Source organism: Lepus europaeus, chromosome 17 (genome assembly GCF_033115175.1).
Source record: "Lepus europaeus isolate LE1 chromosome 17, mLepTim1.pri, whole genome shotgun sequence".
NCBI lineage: Eukaryota > Metazoa > Chordata > Mammalia > Lagomorpha > Leporidae > Lepus > Lepus europaeus.
The window spans coordinates 84,073,206-84,095,231 of record NC_084843.1 but is presented as its reverse complement, the minus strand read 5'-3'; the positions used below and the strand labels follow the sequence as shown (position 1 = coordinate 84,095,231).

Genomic DNA, 22,026 nt, shown 5'->3' with positions numbered 1-22,026 from the left:
ATGCAGGGTCAGCTGCTTCCTGTGGCATCATGCCTATTCCCCTTGGTCAGATGTTAATGATGATGGTCCTGCTGCGCCAGCTGGCAGGGGTGGGTGTTGTTCATCCCAAATTGCTGCTTTTTCTCTTATTTTTTTCTAAAATTAACTGTTTCTCTGATGCTGCCCCTGGTATTACATTTAGAAGCATATTTATATCTACCGATGTAACATTTACTGAGACTACACCAAAATAAGTAATGGTAGGGGCTCCTGTCAAGCCATGTTCCTATACCTGCTTTCCCAAGCTGAAATTGCTCTAGGACCCAATGGTTCGTATTCTATGTTTCCAGCTCGCACTACTACAGGGTAGGCTGCTTGATCTTTCCTTCTTCTTCAGTCATAGTGGGCAAAGGCTCATGCCACGAAGGTCTGTCTCAAAAGTCTGCAATCATGTTATATAGACTACAGGCTTCCTCAGTGTTCCTAGGGCATAGCTCTTTCCCACAGCAGACAAGCACCTTAAGGGTCTAGGCTGTGCACTTACAATCCTTTCCAAGATTACCTTCTCCCTTTAGAAGGAAGTCCTTTAACATCTTCTCTATGTCTTCTACTGTCCTAAGACTAGAGAAGTCATGTTCTGTACAAGCTACTGCCAGCTTACAAGCCCATGTTACATTACCTGGTGTGTAGCATTTTACTCTTTTTCCTTTCTGTGTTTGTCCTGGAAAGACTTTTACCTTTCCCATACGCTCTAGTGCCCTCTTATATTCTTTAGACTGGGACGCCCACCCATCGTGGTCTTTTTCAACCACCACTACCCACCCTTCTGTCATCTTCTCAAGGGCATGTCTCCTTCCACTGCCTCAGTCGAGTGCCTGTTCGGGTGCCAACTGTCGGCTTCCAGATCATTAACAACTGGCCAAGAAGCCAACTACGGGTTCAACAAAGGAGACTAAGAAGACTCAGGTACACACCTTAAAGCTCTTTATTATGGCATCTAGAGGGAGAGACTACTCCGCCAAACTCCTGTGGGCACAAGGCACTATGGACCAGGAGAGTCCCTGCAGGCACAAGGCACTACAGACCGGGGAGAGAGGCTGAGCAACCTCTGCTTACAGAGTCTGAGGATCCGCTTATATACAGTTTCTAAAGGTCAGCCCTGCCCAACTGCCTCCCTACCAGGGTCTGGTGATGCGGTTTTGCAGTTTTGCAGTTTGGTGATTTCCTCTTGCAGGGCTGCTTAGAGGGCAGCTTCTTTGTCTTCGTAATTCCCTGACAGTGCAGGACTCCCATAGTCACAGCAATCAGGGGATCTTCTCTCTTCTCTACAATCCTCCTCATTTATGAAGCAAGCCACCCAATTCCCAGAGCCAGCTGCCTGCCCAACAGAGGTCAGTTTTTCTCAATATTGGCTAGCTGAGTCTGGTGCTGTGGTGGGGGTCAGAGAGGGAAGCAACACACTCTCCATTCATGCAGTTAATTGTGCACCCTGTCCCCCATCAGCTAAAGCTCTCCATCCCAGACTCAAAGTTAGGGAAGACCACAAAGTTCTTCCTTAGACAAAATTCATCGGTGGTGCATGGGACAACTGCAGCATCCACTCACCTTGTTCTGGGAAGCAATCCTTTTACTTCTAATGTAGGACTGCCAAATTCTCTCGACTTTTTGTTGTCTTGTAAAAGTCTTATTTCTGCTTCACTTTCAAAAGATAGTTTTGCCAGATGTAGTATTGTAAGTTCTTTTCTTCCATGATCTTGAATATATCATTCCATTCTTTTCGCACCTGCAGAGTTTCTGAGAATTCTGCTGTTAGACTATTAGATTTTCCCTGATACATAACTTGACAATTTTGTCTCATGCCTTTGGGGATCTTTCACTAACCTTGACTTTTGCCAATGTGTCTAAAATATGCCTTGTAGAAATTCTCTATTTGTTTATTCTGGATGGGGTCTTTTGAGCTTCCTATATTTGGTTATTCATATCTCCTTCAAAACTTAGGAAGTTTTCAACAATTATTTCATTCAGTACTGTCTCAACATTATTTTCCTTCTATTCTCCTTCAGGTATCACTATAATAGGAATATTTGTTCCCCTAGTGAAATTATGCATATTCCACAGGTCTTCTTTGTTTAATATCCTTTTTTTTGCCTGTTTTATTTCAAATATCAAGTTCTCAGGATCAGAAATTCTTTCACTGACTTGGCCTATTTTGTTGTTAAATTTCTCAATTGTATTTTTTTTTAATTTAGATGATAGAACCTTTTATCTCCAAAATTTATGATAGTCTCTTTTTAATTATTTTTCTCTATTTCATATTTCTAATTCATGTCGTGCACAATTTTCCTTGTTTCTCTGAGTTGACTATCTGTATGTACTTTCATCTCCTTACAATTCATTAGGATCATTATTTTGACTCATTTTTCAGGAAATCATAGATTTCTTTCACATCAGAATCTACTTTTGGATAGCTATCATGTTCTTTTGGAGGTTCCATGCTTCTTTGCCTCTTCACTTGCATTATGTACCTATATGGGCATCTGTACATGTAATGGAATAGTTTCTAATTTATGGAGTACCTTTCATGGGAAAACAGGGTTCCACTTGTGTAGTTTCTTTGACTTTATTTGTAGGTAACCCCAGAACTCAAACATCAAAAGGATCTTTTCAGGTCTAATCAATATCAGTAATTCCATGTGTCCAACATGGTCTTATTTCTGACAGTTCATTGAGGTAGTGGTCATACTTTCTAATGGATGAGGGCTTCCAAAGATGTGTGTCTTCAGACCCCAGAGACTTGTATGTAATTTTCACTAGGGATTGTGGTGACAGTAGCCACATTCCTAGTCTGTTATGCACTAGAAGGGCTGTCCTACTATGTCACCAGACAAGCCTGAGTGATCAGGTGCTTCTGGAACTGATAGTTGTGGACCTGCAACTTAGTGATGTGAATGGGAAGTAACACTGAGTAGTAACACTGGGACTTACAGCACCAAATCCTCAGCCTCATCTCTTGTAAATATAAAAGGAGACATTGCTCAGTTCCTAAAGAGTGAATACAGGTCATCATGGGGATTGACAGGTGTCAGTCTGGAACTCTGACGTGTAGACAAGATTTCCCTTGACTCTGAAGATTACATAGAAATGACTTTGAGGATTGTAATGCTAACAGTCACAACCCTGGATCTGCAAGACAGGATAGGTATCTTATCTATGTATCAAGGTAAAAACAGATTATGCTGGGACTGTGTTCTGGCAGCATTTGTCTTGTAGTGGAATGGAGACAGAGGCTTCATCAGACCCTGCAGGAAAGGCATAGGTGGTTCCAAGACTTATAGAGCCAACAGTAACAGTGAAAGAGCAGCAAGATGCTGTAGAGACCTTACCCATCTAAAGCTATGTATCAAGGAAAATCCAATAGTCTAACAGCAGAATTCACATTAGAAGCTCTGCAGGTGATAAAAGAATGGAATGCTATATTTTACATCTTGGAAGAAAATTTCTTATGTTCTGAATTTCTGTTAAGATGAAATGAGGATCATGGTAATTGGAGAATTCCTCATCACTTTGTTAGGTTACAGTTATTATAAATAGTGTAAATAGTAGTAATGAATACTGGCAATGCAGCCTATATCAGGGCTTTAGTAGAATATGGAAAATAATCCTACACATCTCATTGTAAAGCTGATGATTCTTACAGATTTTCTATTACATTTGTGCAGGACCTAAAGTTTAACACCTTGCATGCTTCTTCTAGGGAAATAAAATTATGCTGATCTTCCAGCTGACAGCAAGAACTACCAATAGCATAGAGGAGAATAAAAATTTTTCATACAAAAAGAAAAATCATCACAATAATGTAGAATAATGAAAAATTTAAAAACTAATGTTCTTGATTTATCCTTCAACTAAATTAAATAAAACATTGTGTAGATCTCAATAATCTAACTTTTGCACTGGATATACATAGGTTATAACAAGACTGCAATAGGAACTAAAAATCTTTCTGGTTCAAGTATTTATATAAAGGCAACATTTCTTTAGGCAAAAGTAGAAAAATTCAAATTCCATATGTAAAAATATTTTACATATTTTACAATTTTTCCCTAAATATAAAATTCTGCCATTTGGGACCTGTATAGAAATGTTTCATAAAAATTTAATACAAATTTCATCACATAATATTATTAATCCCAACATCAAAACACATGAATCAATGCAGATGAACTAAAGTACGGCTGGATAAATATGTATCGCATGACAAAATTTATTGAGAAGAGTCTTTATAAGATTAAAATTATAGATGGAATATAAAAAATAGAAGATACTCAGACCAATAATAAAGAAAAAACAAAAGAATCATTCTAAGAATGATAGGACACCCATAATCTTGGACACATAGAGTGTGATTACTCTTATTAAATTCCAAAAAGAGTTCATGATTTTGGTGAAGATACCTAGAAAAATTCAGAGAACTTTCAAGCATAAAATGTGAGTTGATGAGGATAATTCAGTGCAGAGAAAAAACTGAAAACTAAATGAATGTCATGAATTCTCTAACAATGAATTAGAAGTCCTGAATCAAATGTTTATTTCCAAGGTAAATGTAATTTAGCAAATCTGCATTCCTCAGTTGATATATTACAATATAAAATTTTAGGTTGTCACCCTGAAAAATGATTCAGTATGGTTAGAGAGGATACCACTCCCCAGTGTTTGAACAACTAGCAACGTAGGGGTCATATAAACTATCCAAGAACTAAAAGAAAATAAAAAATGATTTCATCTTAGTTTCTGTCTTCAAGGAGAGATGGGTTCTCATATTTTGATAAATAAAGACTTTTCTAAAGAGTTAATGAAGATGAGTGTATGCATGACACACTTTCACAGGGAACAAAATGTCATTTCAAGATCTTCCAGAGACCTTGGAACCTAAGTCCTGCATCTCAATGTGCCAGGGCTGGAGGACCACTGAATGGAAGCCTGAGTATGTCCACTGCAACTTCAGGGATTGGTTGGGGGTCTTCCCTGAAGTCCATGATCTGACCCTTCTCTGTAATGCTGCCCCTCTACCTAGGTGGTTGTGGAAGAACTAACAGTATGTGCTGACCTTTCACTTTGCCATCCAGGAGATTAATAAAGACAGCCACCTACTCCCCAATTTGTCTTTGGGCTTCCAGTTCTACAATGCCTTTTCCAGTGACCAGTTCACCTTGTGGAGCACTCTGAGTTGGCTTTCTGGAGATCACATACTTCTCCCTAATTACACTTGCCAGACACAAGAAAAATCAGTTGCAATTATTGCTGGAAGTACAGCAGCATTTTCTGCTGAAATTGGAACACTGCTGGAGCTCTACAAAATCCCACAGGTACATGTGCTGTGAACTCTGTAGAGAAATATTTGAATCTCCCTCATTACCATTTTCTCACCTCTGATGAATGCGAAATGTGGAAGCCAACAGTACACATCCCACCATGGTTTAAAACAGATACCCAGGAATCTCCAGCATTGTGAAATTATTAACAGGTGAAAGGAGAGTAAGAAAGGGAATGAGGGATGGATATAGAGATCCTTCACTCAGATTACTTTCTAGTACCAATACCTCCATCCAGGAATATTGACTGTAGAACACTCAGAGCTCTGTGCTTCAAAGGAGCTATCCATATCAAAGGGGAATATTCTATCCTAGGATAGGGCTATCTACAGAGGTATGCACAAGCAAAAGATTGTTAGGTGTGGAGACACAAAGACCTAGATATCTGGTTTCCCTTAAAGGCAACACTGAAAATTAGATCTCCAAAAAGATACTAACAAGTGATTGAGGTTAAGTAGTTAGTTAGAGCAGTGTTCATTGAATGTCTACCCAATTCTGACTTGCATCTACCCAAGCAGATTTCTACACAGGTCTAACAACAAATGTTTCATTTGCAACTCCTCATATCACAAATTGTTTTTATTTGAGAAGTAGAAAAACAAGGATAGCCAGAGACACTGAAATAGATGGTTTACTCACTAAATATTCACCATAATGCTTGTTTAGCTGTAGATTGGAGAATCTGAAATCTAGGAAATCAATCCAGGTCTCCTATATGGGTATGAGGATCTTAATTTAATCAAGTCACCACTACTGCCTTCCAAGTTCTGTATTCCTGGCAAACACAGATCATAGTAACATAAGGGAATGTGGGGCTTGAAAACTATTTTACCAAAAATCAAATATGTAAATTTATTGTGTTCTTCATGATAAATTATGTTATGTTGTAAAACTAAGTTAACTCAAAAGTATTAAGAGAATAATAATATCTCTCTGTTGGGGTTTATGTCCCATACTTGTTACTGGGGGAATAGGCTCTGGTCCACAAGTCTCACAGGGTGAGAATAAGGAAAAAACAACTATCTTAGTAATACTGCACCCAAAGTAAATGTATTCCCACTGCAGGACATTAAGGACATAGGGATCTCATGCATTTTTAACATTATGAATGATGAATTCATTCCTTCTAAAAGTGGTTGACTTTGGGAATGTTTTTCTGTGTGTAGAATGAGAGAACTGCATTATCTCCACAGCAGTCTCCTTGTACCCAATAATATTCTGCTCACATACTTCTCTTTAACAGATATCTTTCACCCTCTCCAACGGAGATAATTCCATATGCCACTGAAATGATAGTCATGATAATTTTTTTTTGTTTCAGCTAACATATGGCCCCTTTGATCCCATGCTGAATGACAAAGACCAGTTTCCATCTCTCTATCAGATGGCTATCAATGATAGTTCTCTAGTTTATGGAATGATCTCCTTGTTGCTGCATTTTGGCTGGACATGGGTGGCACTCTTTGTATCTGATGATATGAAAGGAGAGTGGTTCCTTCAAGATCTCAAAGAAGAGATGGTTAAAAAAGGTCTCTGTGTGGCCTTCGAAGTGAAACTCCCTGCCACTAAGAGAATGTTTGCATCAACTGATATCAGTTTCATGACCAGGCTCAGAAGTTCATCTGCAAATGTCCATATACTATATGGAGAAGTAAGGAGCCTCATCAATGTGGACATTGCAGGACCGTACTTTTTAACCACAGGAAAGGTGTGGGTCATGGCAGCAAAGTGGGATATTGTCGTACATGAGACATACCACATGCTACATTCTTTGCATGGAGGCTTCTCATTTTCTCCCCACAGGGGAGAAATCCCTGGCTTCAAACATTTCCTAAAGACAGTGAACCCTTCCCAGTACCCAGAAGACTTCTACCTCAGTAAACTGTGGCTCCACATTTTTAACTGTTTACCTGATGGGTCACTTTGTGGAAAAATTGGAGTGTGCCCACCAAATGCTTCCATTGAGTTTTTCCCTGGAGACATTGACATGATGACCATATCTGACTCCAGTTATTTGGTCTACAATGCAGTGTATGCAGTTGCTCATGTCCTCCATAACATGATTTTGGAGAAAGCAGAAGCAGGATCCCCAAGAGATATAGCCCAGCCTATGCTTCTTCCCTGGCAGGTAAATATACCCCAGAACAGGACATGTATTGAGCACCCGATGGCATCTGATTGCTTTTATGTCAAGATCATTAAGATCCAGAATAATACAAAATGTTTTTTCACATCACTCTAGTTATGGATATCACTGTAATGATTATTTGTATTTGAAGAATTCTGAAAATAGACCAGGAATTCAAATTCCATGATAACATTATCAAAATGATTTTTTTAATGTTTTAAAAAAATTTTATTTAGTAAATATAAATTTCCTAAGTACAGTTTATGGATTACAATGGCTTCCCCCACCCCATAACTTCCCTCCCACTCGCACCCCTCCCATCTCCCACTCCCTTCCCCATTCCATTCACATCAAGATTCATTTTCAATTATCTTTATATACAGAAGATTGATTTAGTATATATTAAATAAAGATTTCATCAGTTTGCACCCACACAGAAGCACAAAATGTAAAATACTGTTTCAGTACTAGTTATAGCATTATTTCACACTGGACAACACATTAAGGACAGATCCCACATGAGAAGTAAGTACACAGTGACTCCTGTTGTTGACTTAACAATTTGACACTCTTGTTTATGGCGTCAGTAATCTCCCTAGGCTCTGGTCATGAGTTGCCAAGGCTATGGAAGCCTTTTGAGTTCACCGACTTCGATCTTATTCTGACAGGGTCATAGTCAAAGTGGAAGTTCTCTCCTCCCTTCGGAGAAAGGTACCTCCTTCTTTGATGGCCCCGTTCTTTCCACTGGGATCTCACTCACAGAGATCTTTCATTTAGGTCTTCTTTTTTTTTTTTTTTTTTTTGCCAGAGTGTCTTGGCTTTCCATGCCTAAAATACTCTCATGGGCTCTTCAGCCAGACCCAAATGCCTTAAGGGCTGATTCTGAGGCCAGAGTGTTGTTTAGGACATCTGCCATTCTATGAGTCTGCTGTGTATCCCGCTTCCCATGTTGGATCTTTTTGATTCTATCAGTTAGTATTAGCAGACACTAGTCTTGTTTGTGTGATCCCTTTGACTCTTAGACCTATCAGTGTGATCAATTGTGAACTGAAATTGATCACTTGGACTAGTGAGATGGCATTGGTACATGCCACCTTGATGGGATTGTATTAGAATCCCCTGGCACATTTCTAACTGCACCATTTGGGGCAAGCCCAATTTTTTTATTTTCTATTTTTTTTGACAGAGTTAGACAGTGAGAGAGAGAGAGAGACAGAGAGAAAGGTCTTCCTTTTTCTGTTGGTTCACCCCCCAAATGGCTGTTACGGCTGGCACATTGCAGCCAGCATACTGCGCTGATCCAAAGCCAGGAGACAGGTACTTTTCTCCTAGTCTCCCATGTGGGTGCAGGGCCCAAGGGCTTGGACCATCCTCCACTGCACTCCGGGCCACAGCAGAGAGCTGGTCTGGAAGAGGAGCAAATGAGACAGAATCCAGCACCCCAACCGGGACTAGAACCCGGGGTGCCAGCGCAGCAGGTGGAGGATTAGCCTATTGAGCCATGGCACTGGCCTATCAAAATGATTTTAAAAGATTTATGTTTTATTTATTTGAAAGACAGAGTTACAGAGAGAAGAGGAGAGACAGAGCAAGAGGGGAGGGAGGGCGGGAGGGAGGGAGAGAGAGAATCTTCCACCTGTTGATTCACTCCCCAAATGGCCCCAGTGGCTGGGGCTGTGCTAGGCCAAAGCCAGGAGCTGGAGCTTCTTCTGGGTCTTCAGTATGGGTTCAGGGACCCAAGCACTAGTGCCACCTTCTGTTGTTTTCCCAGGTGCATTAACAGGGCATTGGATCAGAACTGGAGCAGCCAGGACTCAAACTGGTGCCTCTATGGGATGCCAGCATCATGGTGGAAGTTTAATCTGCTATTCCACAATGCTGGCCCCTATAACAATATTTTTTATTGTAGGATGATATGCTGTAAAATATTCTAATACAACTAGTGACAAAGCATAAGAAGAAAAACTTGATTAAAACTATTCTTCAGAATGCAGGCAAAACCAGAAAATATGGCCTGTGGACCACATCTCACAGCAACTATTTCATATATATGTATATGTATGTGTGTGTATACATGCATATATACATACACACTGTGAACTATTCCCTCTATGAGAAATTTTGAGGGAAAATATAAATAGATTCTAGATAATACCTATATTGATTTTGAGAAATCAAGTGATGTTAGGCATGACTACTTTTAGAAAATCTGCAGCCATCAGCGATCAAAGACTGACATCCCATTGTTAAATATAAGAACTCTGAGGATATGCCTAAGTACAAGGTATGCCCCTTGGGTTACAGATTAATTTGTCTAGATTTTAGTTCTGTATATTTGAATCCATTACCTATTTATAAAATATATTTAGAATTTCCTGCCTGCTCATAGAAGGAAAAAATAAATTTATCAAATTTATTGAACAAAATGAATATAAAGCCTGTATAAAGGAAATAGGCATATGTAAAAATTCATATCATGAAGAGTACTTCTCCATATAACTTCTATGCTTACATATAATAATAATCTTTGATATACCATTTGAGCTTTGCTTGTATTTTACTTAGAAAAGTAAGTGACTTTGTCAAGTGGTCTTTCAAAGATAACACATAGAGGCCAGCGCCATGGCTCAACAGGCTAATCCTCCACCTAGCGGCACCAGCACACCAGGTTCTAGTCCCGGTCGGGATGCCGGATTCTGTCCCGGTTGCCCCTCTTCCAGGCCAGCTCTCTGCTGTGGCCGGGGAGTGCAGTAGAGGATGGCCCAAGTGCTTGGGCCCTGCACCCCACAGGAGACCAGGACAAGCACCTAGCTCCTGCCTTTGGATCAGCACGGTGCGCTGGCTGTGGCGGCCATTTGAGGGTGAACCAACAGCAAAGGAAGACCTTTTTCTCTATCTCTCTTTCTCACTGTTCACTCTGCCTGTCAAAAAAAAAAAAAAAAAAAAAAAAAAAAAAAACCACGGCCAGCGCTGCGGCTCACTAGGCTAATCCTCCGCCTTGCAGCGCCGGCATACCGGGTTCTAGTCCCGGTCGGGGCACCGATCCTGTCCCGGTTGCCCCTCTTCCAGGCCAGCTCTCTGCTGTGGCCAGGGAGTGCAGTGGAGGATGGCCCTGCACCCCATGGGAGACCAGGAGAAGCACCTGGCTCCTGCCATCGGATCAGCGCGGTGCGCTGGCCGCAGCGCGCTACCGCGGTGGCCATTGGAGGGAGAACCAACTGCAAAAAGGAAGACCTTTCTCTCTGTCTCTCTCTCACTGTCCACTCTGCCTGTCAAACACACACACACACACACACAAAACCAAAGATAACACATAGATTATTTGGGATTCATTTATTCCAATTTAATGAAGATATAATAATAGATATTTAAAGAATAAGATATTAATTTTATCCCATAGCATATGTCATGAGACCCAGAAGGTAAAGGAAAACATACATTAATAATATCCTATCATCAACAGATCTGAAATTTTGTTTTTGGTCATACAATGTACTCTGTAACATCAAAAGATATGCCTATTTTCTATAAAAAGCAATTCAGGGGTAGAGAGAGAGAGAGAAAAAAAACCCTGTTCATTATATTCAAGCTAAATTGAGGTATAAAAATTATAATATATGGACATATATATCATAGAATTTTATAAGTTTGGAGCTACCTAAACTATCAGCAATATCCAGTTTTTAGAAAATATTTATTATGAAAATCTTTTCATGGATTTCTATTAACCTAACTGAAAGACACTAATATTTAATTCAATTATATTACATTTCAAATATTATACACATATGCATTGTATTTAACATATAAATCCACGTTGTGCCCAAACCCAAAGTATTATGGTTAGTTTCCACAAAGTCTCAACCTAAATTCCAAGAAGAAGATGCAAAAGATCCCATATCTTAGTCACCCTCTAGGACACATCCTACAATTTTTCTGATTGGAATAAATACTCTCTATTGGGTTTGTGAAGTAAAAACCATCTACAAAATGAACTCATGTGATGCTGACAACCCAAACAAAACCCAAACCTCTATAAAAATCTAAAAACTATTAGGGGGGAGGAAAATGATTCTTTAGTACATATGCACTCCCTGCTACTCCTTTGAATTATCTCCCTCTTTTCAATTATGTTTGTCCTCCAGCTTCATCCATTTTTAAAGAAAATAAAATTTACTAACAGTGCTGGGGATGACATATCCTTCCATGAATCAAGAGACCATATGGCACACTATGATGTCCAGAACATTGGAAATTTTCCTGGTGGTCTTCAGTTGTTGGTTAAAATTGGAGAGTTTTCCTCCAAGAGTCTACATGACCAAGTCTTGGTCATCAGTGAAGAGATGATAGAATGGCCTCTTGGATTCAAAGAGGTAAGATTCTGTATCAATGTTGAGCACATACTGGATGATCTGAATAGATCACTGAGACAAGATTAAGTGTGACGCTTTTAAACAAGGATATAATTCCCATTTCACATCTCAGCTTCAAAATATATGGTATTATACATATTCTGAGCTAACATGTATAGGAAGTATAATTATGTATATGCTACTGGTTTATTTTTTTTGGTTGGGTCATATTTATTCATACAGCAACTGAGCAAAAAGAATACACAAAATTAATGAGTAGAGATCAAAATATATACCTACAGATATTAAATATTCTGAAATCCTTAATCATATATGATGCAGGTATTCATTATTTTAATATACTACAAACACAATTGAATTATGAGTTGACATTATTTACCTCTTTGTATATATTATTCCAATCTCCATTTTTAATTGTGTATGCCATTCAGTCTTCAATATATGTTGTACATAAATCTCAAAGCTTTGAGCATGATTTCTGTCATTTTTTCACAACTGGACTATTCCAGGCAATATTTTGTGTGATTTATATAACATCATTGTTTGCACCCCAAATGAGTTAGTAGTTTCCAGAATCTATGCTCTCTCTAAACTGAGAAGCCCAGAAGTAAAACAAAATCCATAGTTTACAACACAATATCATGATTTTTGCTTTGAGTACATTCAAAAGTGTGCATACATGTCTTATGATCTTTTTATGGACATTATAAAATTTTCTATACAAACACTGGTGAGAACATGATGAAAATACACTAAGACATTCAAGTTCTCTTAATCATTACAACATAGAAACCTTCACTGAAAATCTTTGAATGAAATGGTTCAACAAGAGGGGATAAATACTCAGAATGAAGGTGGTGATCTATGAAATTAATCAGGGCTAGCACCATAGTTCACTAGGTTAATCCTCCACCTGCAGCGCCAGCATCCCATATGGGCACCAGGCTCTAGTCCCAGTTGCTCCTCTTCCATTCCAGCTCTCTGCTGTGGCCCGGGAAGGCAGTGGAGGATGGCCCAAGTGCTTGGGCACCTGAACCCGCATGGGAGACAAGGAGAAAGCACCTGGCTCCTGGCTTCGGATTGGTGTAGCTCTGGCCATTAGCGGCCATTTGGGGGATGAAACAATGGAAGGAAGACCTTTCTCTCTGTCTCTCTCTCACACTGTATAACTCTGTCAAATAAAAAAAATACTTAAAAAAAGAAATTAAAGTAATCAGATACCTTCATAATATTTGGTAAAATGTTGATAAAGCAGGAAACTTGATCATAAAAACCTCAATTATATGTCTAAGTAGTATCAGCACAATATGGGTTTTGAGATGTACTGGCAACCTGAAATTGCACGTCGTTTCTGTTGTGAAGGGGGGAAATATTGACATCCTGTCAAAGTAACAGATGATGTGCAAAATCATGACAAATGCTTCTCTTTTCTCCCCAGATTCCGAAATCTGTGTGTAGCCAGAGCTGTGTTCCTGGATTCAGAAAAGTGCCACAGGAAGGAAAACCTCTCTGCTGTTATACATGCATTTTTTGTCCAGAGAGAGACATTTCTAATCATACAGGTAGAAAATACACAATTTCTCCATCAAAAACTGTGCTTCTTAACTGTAAAAAAAAAATAGAAAGCCAAAGATATTTTCAGTAGGATCATAGTGTATCATTGTTCTCAAAGCACACATTCATCCATTTTTTTCAATTAATCTATGTTATGATCACTACCTCCACTCCAGTATATGTAGACTGTTTATTGGCAGTATTCAGCTTATTAAATTCAACTTTGGAAACAATGATAGCAAACATCTGTCTTTACCATCCAGTGAGAGATAGTCCTAATTTGAGATCATCTATTGAACCATGCAAAAGTCTAATCATGAAATGAGAATATGTAATTATCAAAGATATCTATGTGTCCCTAGAAACCTGGAAACAAGTATTTTAACAAGAACTAGTGCACTCAAACTACTAGGAAACATTTTGTTTCTCTTGCACCATAAATGTAACATGATGCATTGTATTAAGTACACATAATTAATACAACAACATTGTCTTTTTGTTGAAATAATACAGTAAGGGAAAGAAACAAATGAAAAACCTGGAAATGCAACATCCTAATAAAAGACAATTTGGTCTCCCTAAGCTTCTTTTAAGCTTTTGCATTCAATAACTATTTAATGAATTATGTATCAAAAACCTAATTATTGAAAAATGTAGAAATGTGCTAGGCTTATGGAAAAATATTTCCATTGTTCAAAATACATAAAATAGAGCTTGTAATGTTTTAAATTCTCACAAGTACTACTCAATTACCATCGTCTTTGCACAGAAATATTTGATTCAATCACTTCAGAGAGTGCAGAGATATTTTTAGGTATGAAGATAATAAAAAACTAATGACTTCCAGTATTGTTGCATGAGTGCCACCCCTAAAAACTGTATCAAACTTTTATGGCAGAAGTAGCCAAATGAATACTGATTTCTGAGTTTAAGTAAAATGTAATTGAAACAGGGACATGCCCATTAGTTAAGATGTAGTCTATGACTTCTTTCATGATGTTACCGCAGAAATGCGATGTTTCAAGAGAGACAATATGGTGTGCAGGCCTCAAGTAATTCTGATGTGTCACATTACAAAAAAATGTTAACAAGTCATCATGCTTTCAGTGATTAATGAGTGCAAAATTTAAAAAGTATAATTTAACTTTAATAAGTTATTGAAAATAATATTTACTCTCAACTTCATTATATAAAACCAATATGACTGCATTCAAATCCGAATGTCTTCTAGTCAGTCATAGCCTTTCAATATCTATATGGAAAAAAAGACTAAAGAAATCTAGAGAAGTGAAAATGTAAAATGACAAAAGACTTGTTCTACCAAATATCAAGTAGTTTACAAAAAGAAAATTCTAGAAATTAGAATTTGATTGATAGTAAGATGTCCTCGAAGGTCTAGGCAACTTATTTATCCATCTGAATAGACTAAGGAAACCCTTAAATCTGATTACCCTAGACAAATATCCTAACTCAAAGCAATATGTGACTTCCCATGAGAAATATATTGCAGACAGTAGAAGAAAAAATTGAGAGGATCCATGTCCTCAGAGATAAAACTGAGTCATAAGATGGGTCCACCTATCACCCCATTTGCCAAAGACCCTGTTTGAGTGGTGTGTTGATTATATCTGAAGATGACATTCTCCCTGAGTAAGGAGTGAATTAACATGCTCTAGTATGTCCTGATTTTACATCAGAGGCAGTCCGTACTCACAAAGGCATTGCAAAATTGTACTCACATTATCCACAACAGGGAAAAAAATAAGAATTTGTGAAATTGAAACACTGAGTCTTTTCCACAGATGCAGAGCAGTGTATTCAGTGTTCAGAGGACGAGTACCCAAACAGTGAGAGAAATCGCTGCCTCTCCAAGCTGGTGACCTTCTTAGCTTTTGAGGAATCCATTGGGATGGCTCTGACCTGCATGGCCCTGTGTTTCTCTGTCATCACAGCTGCAGTTTTGGGTGTCTTCGTGAAGCATCGAGATACTCCCATAGCCAAGGCCAATAACCGGTCTCTCAGCTACATCTTGCTCATCTCCCTCCTCCTGTGCTTCCTCTGTTCCTTACTCTTCATTGGCCGCCCCAACACAGCCACTTGTATCCTCCAGCAAATAACATTTGGTCTTGTGTTCACAGTGGCTGTTTCCACCGTGCTGGCCAAAACAATTATTGTGATTCTGGCCTTCAAGGTTATGAAACCTGGAAGAACGATGAGGCAGTTGCTGATATCAAGAGCTTCTAACTCTGTCATCCCTATCTGCTCCATGATCCAGCTGATTTTTTGTGGTATTTGGTTGGGAACTGCTCCTCCTTTTATTGACAGAGATGCACACTCTGAGCATGGCCACATCATCATTATGTGCAACAAGGGCTCAGTCACTGCCTTCTACTGTGTCCTAGGATACCTGGGCATCTTGGCCATGGGGAGCTTCACCGTGGCTTTCCTATCCAGGAATCTTCCTGACACATTCAATGAAGCCAAGTTCCTGACATTCAGCATGCTGGTGTTCTGCAGTGTCTGGGTCACCTTCCTCCCTGTCTACCACAGCACCAAAGGGAAGGTCATGGTGGTTGTGGAGATCTTCTCCATCTTGGCCTCCAGTGTGGGGCTCCTTGGCTGCATATTTGTCCCCAAGTGCTACATTATTCTCATGAGACCTGAGATGAATACTTTAAAATATTTTACCAACAGAAAATGTTCTAAGATATTCTGAAGTTCTTTCTCAAGGGTGTGTATCACATACTCAGAGTTTGTAACCAAAAACCCACATTAAAGTAGCACTCCGATACTATAAAGTAACTAAAGTTAATTAAGCTAATTTCTTCTTTTAAAAATTTCATTGAATGTGGTAATTTAGTCTTAACAATTTTATGACCACATCCCACATTACAGTGTCTGAGTTTGGTTCCTGGCCCCTGTTCCTGACCAGCTTCTGAATAATGTAAACCCTAGGAGGCAATGATGATGGCTCAAGGAATTGAGTCCCTGTCACCCAAGAGGAAAACTTGTATTAATTCATTGGTTCTTGACTTTGGCTCATACCAATCCTAACAATTTGTGTTATTGAGGAGTAAATCAGCACATGGTAGACCTCTGTGTGTGTCTGTCTCTTTATTGACCTTTCTCCTAGTGTGTCTCTGCACCTGTCACAGTAAGTAACAGAGATTATAAATTTTTTGAAATAAATGAAGTGTCAATGTGTAATACAAACATCAGATTACTATCATGGCTACAGAAAGAAATGTCATTTTATAATAAAGGACTATCCTTTAAATTTTGGATCCTGAATTAATTCCCATTTTATTTATCAATTTATAGGAAACAAATGGTTATATATAATAAGATATCTATGTTACACATGATTATGTTCTATTCCTTCTGGCTTATTCAGAGTTGTTTATTTCATGGTTGGCATCATACTTAAATTGAGATTTTTTTCCAGAATATAAGAATACATTGATCATGTAGTATTCCTCTATGTGGAAACTGTCTTATCTAAAATTATTATAAACTACCACTGTTTATTTTGAAATGTTATAACGTACATACATATAGTTTTCATGAATACATAGTTCAAATTCTATAAATTTGCATTCTGTAAATTGACCGTTTTTTTGTTCTTGCTTTTTCATGAATTATTTTTCCTGATTCTACAAGGGAGAGATGTTTGTATGGGCATGAAATTCCCATAGATTATAAAACCATTTTTAAGCAAATAAGCACTGGCAATTAAGTACTAACACATTCTCACTGTATAAATTATATTCACAAATTTGTGCAATCATCATGTCTAGGGTGGTACAAAGGGTTCCATCATCCATCATTAAACTCCTTCATTAAGCATTCACTTGCAAGTCCTTAAGACTGCAGTTCATGAAAATATCCATCTTCTTCAGTTTCTATGTATCAACTTTTTCTGTATAATTCTTTGAACTGGAATCAGATGCCTTGTGGAGTCTAACTTCTTTCATGTGGCACTTAGCTTTTTATTCATCCATATTATAGCAATTAATCCTCATTCTTTTTGTAAATGTACAAAATTATATCTTATGTGTTTGCTATATTTAATTTATGCAACAATACAGTGATGGACATCTGTTGCAAATATGTTGTTCTGAATGTTTATGTATAGATGTGTGTTTGAGTAGATCTTTGGAGTTTACAAGGATACTTCAGATTGTCTTAGGTATAAGCAGTTACTATGTACATTTATTGTAGTGAAAAAAATTAAAATCAATATTCTTCATCTTCACGTACAGAAAAAAGAGTAGATAACATCCCTATATACAAAGGAGAGAGTCACTGCATATCTTTTTTCTGATCATACACATGCAACACTAATGCTCTGATCCATAGTGGTCTCTCATTCCGATCTTTGAACCAAAAAAACAGCATGGTTCCTAGAACCTATCCAAGAAAGCCCTTTTGATATTCATGGCTGAAGACACTGTATGGAGTGGAGCTGAAATAGTCATGCTAGCTTAACTAGAGAAGTAGGATTACCTTGGACCTGAGGTACAGTCATCCCTTCACCCAACCTTTGGACTCAGAGACAAAATCATCTCCAATGCAAATGCTGAACCTGTTGTCAAGATGCACAAAGCACAGCTGTATTCCTCCTCTCATTCTTTATCCTTTGCTCCCCAGTTACTCTGTGGCCCTCAGAAATCAACTAGAACTACTTTTTCAAAGTTCTTCAAGGAAATTTAGTAAATTTCATATCCATCCACACCCACATTAGTTCATTTTTGAATCTGGTGAAACTCTCTTCTCATTTCTGTTGCATGAAGCTACTACTTCATCAATTTCTTATCCTCCATATGTTTATTGAATATGTACTTGGTGTCCCATGTTATGAGCAGGTTGATGAGTCTTGTTTAATGTAGGCCTACTTTTTGATGAAGGCAATATCAAGATTTCAACAGTGAAGAGTAGTAACCACTAAGGACATAATCACTTTGGGAGTATTGACAAATTCACTTACTGTTCTAAGTCTTCACACTAACAAAGCACAAATAGTATATAGTACATTAAATAGTATTATTGTAAGTAAACATGAATATTAGATAGTAAGAAAATTTTCTGATGCTAATTTTAATATACATAATTGTTTTTTGTAAAACATTACATTTATTTTATTTGTTCATCTAATTTGATTAATGAACGTGTTCACTATACGTGAAAGCAGGGTTTCCATATGTGTGTGTGTGTGTGTGTATTTAGATAAGCTAAGCTTACAATACATGTGACTCAATTTATAACACAAGTGGTACATCCTCTGCTATGTGTAGCCTCAGAGGTCTCATTTAAAAATGGAACCACAGTTCCTGCTCCCTGACTGCTGCAGATTTTCTAGTAGTATTTATTTCTAACATTTCACTTCCTGAAATCATTTTAAGATATGTAGAAATCATTTCTGTTTTCCAGAATTGGTGGCAGCATGTGAATGTCTCATCTACAACAACAACTGTTTCCTGATATGATCTACACCTTCCCTATCATTAAATGGCATTCTCTACAGGTTCCACATTGACAAAACTCCTTACATCGTTGTATAGTACATACAGATTTTCAGATGAAACTCTGATCCAGATCAGGAAAGTGATCAGTTGAGTCAGACCTTGTCTTAGCATCAATAAGCTTTGCTGCAAGACATCTTTCTCTTCAGACACTGTTTTGATTTCCTTAAGGGAGTACTTTCATATCATATCATTAGATGCAAAGAGGGATAAAAATGCTGAGAAAAAAATGAAGCAACAGGAGACAATTCAGTGATCCAGAGAGCTATTGCTGGTGGCAATCTGACAGGGTGATGGAAACTTGTCTTTGTTATTTAACATGAGATGAGAAGGACCATATATTAACTGAAAGTAGAGAAAGCAATTATGAGCTGGCTTTTGTGAGACATGACTTCTCACTCTTGGGGAGTGTGTAAAAACATTCTCCACAAAGTGGCCTCTCAAGAGAACTATATTGAGTAAACAGAAAAACTCAGGTAGAGATGTTCAATTTTGGACACAGAAAAGCTATGTTTTGCATTGCCTTTATGAATATACAATATGATTCTCATTATAGCATGAAATAAAATATGTAAGATAACTATATACTCTTCCTGAGCTAAACATGAACTTTTAGGAAGCATCATCAAGATATTGATCTTTCCCTCATCCTCATACATTATGATTATGGAACAAAGACCCCCTTCTAGAAGCCACTATTTGATGTTACTGATGAGAGATATAAATCTTGACTGTATTATCTCTTGCTGAAGTTTATATATTACCACAGCATAAGCTAAGTTTCCTTGATGAATAAAATCATCTAGCCTCTCTAAGTTTTGCTAACATTATTTTTAAAACCCATAATCCTCCTATGCTCTTGAGCACTCTGTGTGGCAGTAATGAGACATAATTCTTGAGTGCTTGAAGTGAGTTTACTACTAAGAAGTTCTGAAATGCTAATGCAGACTTTGGGAGGCAATGATGATGGCTCAAATATTCCTAACCTTTACATGGTAGACCTTGATTCCATTCCAAACTCCAAGTTTCCAGCATATCTAGCCAGGTCAAACACAATGATGGACTTTTGATAAGTAAGCCAGTGTATGGAAGCTTTTTGTCTGCCTATTGTGTCAATTTCCCTGCCTCTCAATAAATGTAGAAACAAAAACATCTGAATTTCTTTGGGATATTAACAAGAAATGTGTTTGTGGAGAATTGACAATGCCCTTGAACCATGTTTGCTCCTTTCTCCATTAAAATAGTCTAGAAACAGTTATTTCCATCAGTTGAGTGCCTGCAGAAGAACAACAATTGCAATACAAAAGCAGTAAGACCACAGTGATTCACTGACAACAGGCATAGCAGCTTGGAGAGAGGAGAACATAGGTGGAATCCATCTGTATAAACATCTAACCTGGGTGATCCTCCTCAGAGAGGAACCCTATCACTATAGACCAGTAGTTCAATGAGGTGTACAACTTTGAAATATTGGAGATCCTAGACTTCAGAGAATGAAACTGAATGATTCCCTTCCTCATTTCTCAAATCTGAAACTGAAGCATGGAATCAGTATCTTGAGAGGTGAGCCACCCTGTTTCTTTCCAAGGGCGCCAAAGACATACATCCTTTCTAGGAAGGCAGATTGAAACCTATAAGTCTCATTGAGTTAGCAAGGTAGCAGCAGCCCAGAGCCAAGGTCAACATAATCCTGTCCATTGAGGTGGATAGTGCTGGCAGGGCAACTGGGATAGTCCTTAGGAATCTTGAAATAAGGAGGCCTTCTCCATCAGATTTACAGACAATCCTCTTCCTTACTGCCTCCCCTCTCCTGACCATACAAAAAATTTCAGGGTGTAACTAGGTTCACATGTATCTGCCCAGTCTGGTAACAAGGCTTAGAGCTCCCTTCTTGGTGGGGACATATCTCATAATGGAATTAGAAAATGTAGTATGGAAAGTTGGTTCTCTGGACAGTGTACATCTGGGTGACGAGATCCTGTACAAACCAGTTGGTTCCAACATCCCTTCCCTCACTGAGAGTAGCTCACCATGCCTATTTTGGATAACAGTTTTGCCCCACCCATGAACAGTAGATGGAGCTCCTTTGTCCCCCACAATACACACCCATGATCTTAGGTTTAAGCAATACTTGGTACACCTAATATAGTAACATCTTGCTCACAGAGACTTGCAACTGAGCTCTTCATGCTGAACCTAACACAGTACAATACTACACCTTTCATGGATCTCTGACACAGAATATCCATGCTTGGCCTAGGCCCAGTGTGGGACTTAGATCTCCCAGGCTTCAAACCCTGCATGGGAGATGCCAAAGTTTAGACACTGCTATTCACTCAAAGTTCTGGCCTGACATTCCTGCACCCAACCCAAATCAATAAGCAGTATAAAACAGTGGTCCAAGACAGATTGTCCTGATGCTATAGAGCCAAAGTCACTCTCACACATCCTGCAATTTTCTCCAATAGTTTCTTTGTTTTCTGCCTCCTCTATATAGCATTAATTCAGCTCCTGAAACCCTGAATCTGGACAGTTGCTGGGAGTCCCTAATTATACTCTATGTGTACAGCCAGAGCAGATCTCACAACTCAAAAATCTGACTTGGGTATTGGCAGAGAATATATGTGGCAGGCACAACACAGCACCTGCAAGGCCTGCTCCCAATACCCAAGAAAGTCATTACACCATTCCATCCATAAGAGATGGTTGGAGAACTGCATATTTGAAATCTCAATAACCATGCTGAGCCAAGATCCCTACTACAGCTACAGTCAATTACAGTGAATAAAAACATAAGGAGACTATAACAAAAAATCCAACTGTAATTAAATAAAAAGCACCATAATAAATGAAAACCCAGAAGCACATCTCCATAAAGAAAGCCTTAAGTCAACAAAATATATCCTCTAGAAGTGATAAAAATAGAGATCTCCCAGTTGAGCAAGAATCAATGCAGATACAAAAACTATGAAGAAAGGCAAAACAGTTCCCTGTAAAGAACACAATACATTGACATTGAAAAGTGAAGAAAATAAAATTGATAAAATGGCTGAAAAGAAGTTTAGAAAAATGATAGCAAAAGTACAGGGTACATGGGT

The 22,026-nt window shown here is 38.3% G+C and overlaps 1 protein-coding gene across 1 annotated transcript; it reads left to right on the top strand.

The window, feature by feature from the left end:
• Positions 1–29: 29 nt before the first annotated feature.
• LOC133775855 (vomeronasal type-2 receptor 116-like) lies at positions 30–16,122 on the top strand. Its single transcript, XM_062214336.1, is given in 7 exon segments — positions 30–89; positions 755–945; positions 5,054–5,345; positions 6,673–7,479; positions 11,625–11,852; positions 13,291–13,414; positions 15,209–16,122. Coding segments are annotated over 7 exon segments (2,616 nt in total).
• The last annotated feature ends 5,904 nt before the right edge of the window (positions 16,123–22,026 follow it).